Raw genomic sequence first — 9,227 nt, 5'->3', positions numbered from 1 at the left:
AATATTGTGAGGTTAGTGTTGATCAAAGAAACACGAGTTTGTAGCTTTTTTTTCAAACATACATTAGTTACACGTCTGTGTCAACATGGTCTCGTGTTGAAATTTTCTAGACACTGTATTTCCTGTAAATATATTTAGTTTTCCATCTGGTGTGTAAAATATATTATTTTAAATTTTATTTCAACTTCAATGATAAATAATCTTAGGTGACATTGCAGTTAAAATTTACCTGGTTAAAAAATAAACTTATGTAAACTTTATAAATGGTAATAAAATATGATTATGGAGTTTTCTGGTGATACATTGACAGTGAAAAGTCTTATTCTATATAGTCTCACTTGCTAATGTACCCTCAAGGCGTCTAATAAGAACATCTTTGTTTCCACTAGTGCTTAATTGCCTACTTTGCAACTCCATTTTTAGGTCACTTACTTTCATATTTCTAGGGTTTAGATTACGGCTATTTGTAGCTGGACCAACAGGCTGTTTGCTGCATAAGTGAACACTTTTATGAGCCTCGTATGTTACAGTATCAGGAAATCTCTCATTACATACAGAGCATAGAACTGGTTTTAATGATGAAAGTACTTCAGGTATTAGTTGCTGTCCCTCTGCACACTGGACAGTCACCCTGGCATCTACACATACCTCACATATATAATCATTAATTTCCTTTTCTCTTCCACAATTGCAAAAGTTGCTTGAATTTAGCTGAGAAGGAAGCCGAGACTTAAAATGAGAAGTATAAGAACTTGGCATTGGTTGATGTTCTGGCAAATAAAATGCTCTTACATAATTAGCTCTCATGACTTGCCACCATTTCCCTTTTTCAGTTGTTTTATCGGATCTGTTTGTCAAATCCAAGTCATTTTTAACCCCTGAATGTTTAGCCTCTTTTGCCTGTAATGATATTATACCATAATCCACTTTGTAACTTTCATACAGTTTAGTTGCATGATATGGTATAGCATACCCTACTGTCCACACAGTTACATTAACATCTGATGAAAAAAATAATGCATATAAATTAAAATAGAGTGTACAAAATTCTGTGAGCTCACTAAGGTAGGAAGGGCTAACTTCAATTTTGTTAAAAAGAGCCCCAGCATTCCTAAGGAATTGTGCAATTTTTCCTAATGCTAATCTTTCTAGTTTCTGGGCTGGGGATTCATCTAAGACCTTAAGGGCATCAATGAGCCTAAAAGAAAAGTTTGCCAAAGCAATGGCCTGGTCTCCTATCAACCGTACTGGAAGCTTCTTGTGCCTCTGAGCCTCATCATTATAGTGATCCTTAATCACAGAAGCTAAATACCCCAACCCACAACCAAGTTCACCAAAATCTTCCTTATGGTTACTTGACAGTGCATTGCCCAGGTCACATACAAACTTTTGGTTAGAGGCATTAACAAAATCAACCCTAGTAGATCGTTCTCCAGCACCATCATTATGTGGAACATAAACTTGGGATTTTCTATTCCCATTACCATTTCCTTGATCAGCTCTCCTTTCTACAGCAGAGGCACTTAATATATCAATAAATTTGGTAAAAACACCTCTTTGTGCTGCTACCCTGTATATGATATTTAACATATGTTGCCATGCATTAATTTCACAGTGGATAGGCTCTGGGCGCTGCCGCTCTGCAAAAATTCCAATTCGGGGGGTGCCTAACTGGCGAATTCCATTCTCTGCCATGAACTGTAGTTTTCTAGAGTGGCGATTTTTTTCACTCAGGGAAGATGGCAAGGAAATCATAAATTCATTTACCCTCTTAACATGGGAATTTCTGACCTCCAGAGTATAAGGTTTGAATAAATCTTCCTCCCCCATCCCAATAGTGGCACCCATAGTACACATATTTCCTTTGCTTACATTAGCATAAGGAGATGGGTAAGTGGCAGCTTGATTTAACTCATTGTTAGCCCAGCTTTGCCAGCTCATATCAGCACTGGGCTGAAACTCTACAGTACACTGCTTGTTAGAAACAACAAATACATTACCCTCTAACATTTCCATTTCATCAGTGTGTTGCTTCCAGATACTTTGTAACACCTCATCTTTCTCCCCCCGACTGACACAATGTAAAATGTACTGGAAATCCCTGCTTCTCACCCTGTCCCCAAAATTCCATGATGTTAGGCTGCCAATTGACATGGTTAGCTGACTTGACTCAGGGGCCCCATCATCAGAAAATTGCATGATGAAATGATTTATGTTGTCATTAAACCAAATTAGCTTACGGAATAAATAGGGAAGTCTAAGGTGCAGATCAATTATCATAAAAACCAACCCAGTTATTGTTCTGGAAACACCCGATGCATTGGGAATTTGATTAACATGACCAATGTCAAGACTTCTCACAAAATTCTCCACCTGTTTGTCAGAAATAGCTATATTTGGCACCCTTAAGTCCAAACCTAAACATTTTATGTTACGGGGTACCCATAGATCAGAGTTTGGATCAAAAACTGAAGACTGAGTTTTGCAGACAAGCGCATACTTTCTGCGAGACAGAAAGTTCTGGTACTTCATAAAAACAGCTTGTTTCAAAGCCTCCTTGGAATTTTGATACCCTTTCATTGTCTTGTCAAACAGACCCTGGAGATATTTCCCTCGTTTAAGTCCAGAAATCAGTGTGTCCATGGTTTGATTGTCAGCAGTAGATGAAATATAATCCCAAGCCCCATATATTGACCCTTCCTTTCCCCCATGAATAAATTATAATACATTTTTTGTCTCCTGTCTTCGTCTGTACTTAGTGCTGGAATTGACATTTGTAATCATATCATAAGTTGTACTGGCATTTTTTCTCCTAGCTACTGAAAAGCCTTTTTGTTCAAGCAGAGATTTAAATTTGTGATATTGCTCATTTAATTGTGTTACTTTTTCCTCTTGTTGCTTTACTTGATCTTCCTTTTCTTCCACACTCTTTTGAAGGCTTTGTAGCTCTTCTTCTACTGCATCTTTCTGAGCAACAGAAGTTTGTATTTGTCCCTCTTAAAAAAAACCAAAAAAAACAAACAGAGAAATTAGATCTCAAAATTTTTTGCAATCACATGTAAATAAAATACTAAAGGAACAGAATGTTGTACATACATAACTTAATTTTCCGTTCGAACTTCAGAGTAGCATGGTGGTAAAAATGAAATCTGTTGCACGTTTCGAAAACACTCAAAGTTATAGTATTACCATATTTATCCAGCCGAGCCTTTTTCGCTTCAATGTCCTGTGATAACCTTTTGTTTTGTTCTTGTAACTCTCCTTTTCTTTTCAAAGCTACATGTGAAGATGAACTCTTCCAGAATGCGTGAAAAGTTCTACTAGAATCACAGCGTCCTTGGTGAGAATTAGGCTTACTGCATTTTCTGCTTTTTCCGCACAGAGGTTTTCGACTGCAAAGTGAGCAAGAAATTTAAGTTATTCAACATAACCACACAAACGCGAATTCGGCGTTCAGAATTGCTTTGCTTACCTATCGTCCCGTTTATCCCCTGAAAAATTGCTGGCCATACGAAGATTCTTCCTCGAATGGTCTTTTCACTGCCGTAATTACACACAATGATTGGCGATCTGTAGAGAATCCAATATGGCTGCCAGCAAGAAGCATCGAGCGCTCGATAAAATCAGGGTTTAAAATGTACAAATTTACGGTTTCCACGATTGAAAATGCAAACAAACGGAGTCTACATATAACGATAAAGCTTTTTTATTTGTGATAGGTAGGATACAACGAGAATAGAAAATTACCCAGGATGGATTTCCCCCTCACAACGCGCCAAATTCACATTCTTAAACGATTTCACCTCGAAAACACAATCCAAAGGGGGGGTCCCGAAATCAAAAAGATACTTTAGTATGAGAAGAATATACCTACCCCTGAAAGTAACGATTTTGACCTTTTTAGCTAGCGTTTAAACCAGGAATTTGTCTCAGAAGGGGACTAAGTAAAACTCGCTTTTCGTTACCAAACGGAAGCGTATGCAAGCTTTATTATTAGAAAGCCATGACTGGAATGTTGAGCAACTGTGTAAGATGCAAATGTATTCATATTGTTTATTGTATTGCCGAGAAGCGAATTTCAATATCTCCACCGCTACTGAGCCATCGAACGCGAAAACAACAAAGGCCTGTTGGATCACGTGACGAGAGGGACGCTATGGGAGGAAATCGCATAGCAACGAACCACCGTGTATTTGTTTGTGCTGTGTCTCTGGGCGAAAAAACCTTTTACAATGCCTCTCTCTATCCTTGAGTATAAATGGAGACTGACAAACCACCTCGCGCGTTTGTAATAAGTGAAAGTTATGTTTCAGTTCAATTACACAACTGCTCTTAATGGCGATTCAGCGGGATCCTTTGACTCGTAAATGTGGCACCAAGTCTGTGTTCTTCTTTTATTCCCCGCAAGCCGTTAAACACTAATTGTATGGAACGTCTCGTTACCAAAAGTTAGGTTGGCTCTTGTCCTTCTTCTTCTGCTGTTGACGCTTGATCTTGATCTTAATCGGATCGTGAGATTAAGAGACCCGTTTGACCTTTTTGAGAAGAAGAACGGACGTCTTCCTTGTTTGCAACAGATTCCGAAAGACGGAACAGAAGTCGCGTTTGAAAAACGTGTGAAGAAAATCTTAAATTGCCCAACGAAGTTAAAGAAATACGCTCTAAAAACCATATAGTGATCATCTCCACTGTTTCACGATCATTTACCGAGGTGGAGGTGACTAGATGCCGATATTTACCGAGCTGTGAAGCGGTGAGATGAATATCCTACACTTTTACCGATGTTGAGGTAGGTTATTTTTTTTTTGGTTTATACCATTTAGAAAACAAAAGAATAGTTTATTTCTGTCAATATACCGATGAATGGTATATTAAAGAAATTAAACTCTTGATACGCAATTTTGTCTCTTCGGCTGCTGAGAAGTGAATAGATCTTGATAACGCCGCGAGGTGTAATTTGGGATTTTAGTTTGAAAATTTTCTCCTAATCTCGCAATGATTTACCGTTTCGATATCAGTTGGTAAAGAGGAGCAAAGCATAGCTTTGTCAATGGAAAACCGCAAATTTTTACCAATTTCAACACAGTTTTGGTAATGATTAGCTTACTCTTTGAAATCTCAGTGTCAAAATTCGACATGAACTTTTCAATCGCAGATATGAAAATCATGGTTTCGGCGTATAAATGCTGCTCTGAAATAAATTAACTTCATGTTTTTCTTCCCTAAGATTCTCTACCTTCTAGATTACGAGATAATATTGTTTTAATCATTGCTGGGTTGTAACAGTTGAAACTGTCAAGTCATGATCAAAACTGAGAACGAAAAATGGAGCTCATTACCTTGCCTTAAGAACTGTTCAAGACCTTTCTTCCTTCGGGAAGTTTGTATTATAGTCAGTTAATATTCATGGACGTTAAAAATGAGTTGTTCTGGAAATAAATGTCCGATAGAAAAGAAATAATTGGCGCCTGAGAGTTGGAAATTCGACTTAAGGAGGCTCCATAGGGTTTTTGTACCGCGCGACATCTGGGTGCGAACATAGCGCAAGTATAAAAGTGTCAACGTGCAAAACAAACAGGGCGCCTCCTTACGATCGCACGATTATTATCTAAAGGGGTGTGTTAAAGCAGTGTAACACAATGCAGTTTTTATGTCATGGAATCTAGGGTTTCCAGCAACTGTATCCGTAATATTCATAGGTCCTCTACGCCTGAAAAAGAGGTAAACCGAAAGAAAACACTGCAGGAAAGATTTCCAAAAGGCGACAGAATTGAAAGTTAACGCATGCTCAGATACAGATTCTTGGCAAAGTCCTATTCCATAACGTAATGTTTCGCAACAAACAAATACGGATCTTTCGAGCAATATTTATCGCGTCTCCTTTATGTGGAATTTCCTAAGATTTGCTAGATTGTTAAACATACTTGTGCCCTTCATACTGTCTGTTTTCAAAAAAATCTTAAGACCAAATTTAAGATGGAGGGATAGAACACGAAATTGCAAATAGCGAGGAAACTGCCTCTGCAACCCCAATTGTTTTCGGCTTTTAAATGATCGGCAAGACAAATTTCACAAATTTAAGTTCTCCACGACGGAGATAGTTTCGTCTTTATGAGACTTCCCAGAACATAACATGTTGTATGTAATACCAATTCCGTTGAATCAATTTTATGTGCAAAACCATTTCCAAAAACAAATAAAAAAAATGTAGCTATTGGAGCACATTATTTTTGAAGCTTTTCGTCGCAAACATGTCTAAATTACTTTCTTCATTGCTTTGACGTTGTTTTTCACCAAAACACGAGCGGAGCTTTAATTTGATGTCAATTTGATGCTTCGAAAGAAAATCTATAGAATCAACTTACCTTGCGACTTACCGTGTAATAAAGAATTTAGATGAAGGGTAAAAAAAAGAGCTTCGACTTCCTCAATTTAAAGGAAGTGTCAATATTTGATCTGAGTGAAAAATATGGTAAGACGACTTATCATGCCGACGACCAATCGTAAGCACGATACTTAATTTACTACCCCAGTAAAAATTTGAAAAAAAATTACTTAGCCATTTGAGGGGGCAGATAAGGAAATGCAACGAGTGTCATCACTTGAACATAAACCAGTAAAAATGCACGAAATGTCTATCAATCCTAGAGGTAAGTTATCCTGTCTTACAAATAAAAGTAGGTTTTTTCGCAACGTTTTTTTTCTCGTCGCGTCGTTTTTGTATGAACAATCGGGTGAAGTGGACGGGGACACTTTTAATTTGTTTAAACTGCTCGGAAAATAAATGGTGGAAAGGTCTGAATGTAGCAGATGGTCAAATGCATACTTTGTCTCATTTGATCATAAGGAACAGTTTGCCAGAATTGATAACTTCCTTGTTAATAAAAAAAAAAAATAATAAATACATTCATGCGTGTGATTTTTACTGTTCGGAGTGAAATACGTGGTTGATGTTATTAAAATTTTTAAATAAGAATTTTGAATGTCTCTTTGATCTTTCTTTGTGGTGGAACATAAAATGAGACAGGTTTTTTCTTTTTCACCTACATTGTTTATGTTTGAACAGTCGACTGAAATCGATGAAATCAGTTGAATTTGAAGACCAAACTAATTATTTAATTGTCTTAGGACGACAGACATTAAGTCAATACCCTTTTCCTGCAATCATGGTGGTGAATTTCCTGCGGGAGTATATTTTTAAATCGTTTAATAATAACAGTCTATCTGAATCGATATCATATTGGTTAAAACTATGTATGGTTTTACAAGTCAGATCGGCATAACTAGTTGATACTATTAATGGTTAAAAGTGTGAATAATGAAGGTTTCTGAGTAATATCCCACAAATGTCCTTAGCGCCTTTATAACTTTATCTCATAACAAAATTCTTCATCAGAAAGAGAACGCTTTCTCAAAAACCATTACAGTGAAGCGACGCGTGTGCAAACCTGTCTTTTTAAAAATCACTGCTAATTTCACTTCTTCAAACTAAACTAGTTGGCTAATAAGACACCAAAGTCACCAAAAAGACTAGTGAAAGCATTTGAAAAAGCCAGAAAGTTTGAAATAATCGTACTTGTAATGAATGTGTTTTATGGAATATCAAAAACTGGAAACCTCCAAAGACTGAAAGTGAACTTAACCTAATCCAAAAGTTTTGGTAGCAACAAGAAACTTTGTCTTATCAATGCTCCCGTATAAAGACATTCGTCTCGTTTTCCCACTAAGATAAGAAAGTTCCTTTTATATATGTAAATATTGCTTTGCCGTTGGCCGAGAAAGTTTCCGCCGGAATCAAAAAGATGAGCTTCTTGCTCAAGCCATTTCAGAAACAAAATGCTATAATATTCATGCTTGTACAAGCTCACAGAAAAAACTGAGTTCCCTTTTTGCAACCTGTGATGTCCATATGCATGGGGAAAAAAAGGAACTGTTACCTTTTTTTTTTTTACAATACCAATGAAGTATCCAGCAAAAATTGAAAATGAATTGAAAATGAACTGAAAATCTTTAATGTATTTACCAAATCTTTCTTAGTAATCTTAGCATTGATCTCACCTATGTAAATTATTGTACCTGCAATCTTTGGAACCGTAAGTGAAAAGGTAAATTTTCTTATGAACTCTCAAATTTGGAATTCACTTTTTGTATCAATGTGTCGAAAAACTAAAAATGAATCATATGTCTTAAACTATCGTTTTTATTTACTATAAAAATTTTATTCTTTTTATTCATTATAAAATTTTTATTCATTATAAAATTGAAAAAATTACTTACCTATTCAAACCATGGGCATCTTCCATCCTAGATAAAATTGTCGTTGTACCCTGAAAATATGGCTTAGAACTTCCTGTTGCATTTCCTAGACTTCCGTCAATCAAATATGTTGGCTAGAATTGCTAGTGGTTAAGTTGACACATTTCCCATTGAGTATAAATGGAGACTAACAAACCATCTCGCGCGTGTATTATACATGAAAGTCATGTATAAGTTCAACCACACAACTGCTCTTAATGGCGATAATCAATAAAGCAGCAAATTTAAACGCGACCTCGCTTTGAAGAGCTCTATATAAGAGGAGAGTGTTTCTAAAAAAGTTTTAATTGACCATCGAGGGTAATCTGGAACGCTTTGGTTTTGTTTTAACAATTTTTTTATCGAAAAGGGCTCTATAGAGCTTAAAATTTAACCATTTTTCATAGCATACACTTTCTATACGTGGTAACGACAAATTACAAATATTCTAAATGTTTAATTTTAACACGTTCATTTTGACACACGTCGTAAGGTACTTGAATCAGCAAACACCATATGTATCTGAAGCCACAATAGCAGCGTCAATACTTCATCGAATTATTAATCGCTTGATAAGATATTACACAAAATAAATGATAAAAATTTTGTGCTTGCTATTGATGAAGCTTGTTTTCACCGCGACAATGTCATCTCTTCAATGTGATTGGCCTAATAAACTTAAATATATTCAAACGACTCAGTCCAGCTTTTTTATTCGTTTGTGCTGTGTTTCTGGGCGAAAAACCTTTTACAATGCCTCTCTCTACTCTTGAGTATAAATGGAGACTAACAAACCGTCTCGCGCGTGTATTATACATGGAAGTCATGCATAAGTTCAACCACACAACTGCTCTTAATGGCGATTCAGCAGTAACCCTTGACTCACAAATAAGGTACCAATTCTGCGTTCTTCTTTTATTCCCTGCAAGCAG

The 9,227-nt window shown here is 36.4% G+C and overlaps 1 protein-coding gene across 1 annotated transcript; it reads right to left on the bottom strand.

Moving 5' to 3' along the window:
* Nucleotides 1-278: 278 nt before the first annotated feature.
* LOC131772722 (uncharacterized) lies at nucleotides 279-2,989 on the bottom strand. The gene has a single exon (XM_066168710.1). The coding sequence runs from the start codon at nucleotides 2,641-2,643 to the stop codon at nucleotides 325-327; it is 2,319 nt and encodes a 772-aa protein (XP_066024807.1). The 5' UTR covers nucleotides 2,644-2,989; the 3' UTR covers nucleotides 279-324.
* Nucleotides 2,990-9,227: the final 6,238 nt, after the last annotated feature.

This window comes from Pocillopora verrucosa, chromosome 6 (genome assembly GCF_036669915.1).
Source record: "Pocillopora verrucosa isolate sample1 chromosome 6, ASM3666991v2, whole genome shotgun sequence".
Lineage (NCBI taxonomy): Eukaryota > Metazoa > Cnidaria > Anthozoa > Scleractinia > Pocilloporidae > Pocillopora > Pocillopora verrucosa.
The sequence above is the reverse complement of the archived record's forward strand: the minus strand, read 5'-3'. Positions and strand labels throughout refer to the sequence as shown.

What these genes read in the sequence shown, in the direction of transcription:
- LOC131772722 (XM_066168710.1), bottom strand. Translation starts at nt 2,643, where the DNA reads ATGGACACACTGATTTCTGGACTTAAACGAGGGAAATATCTCCAGGGT.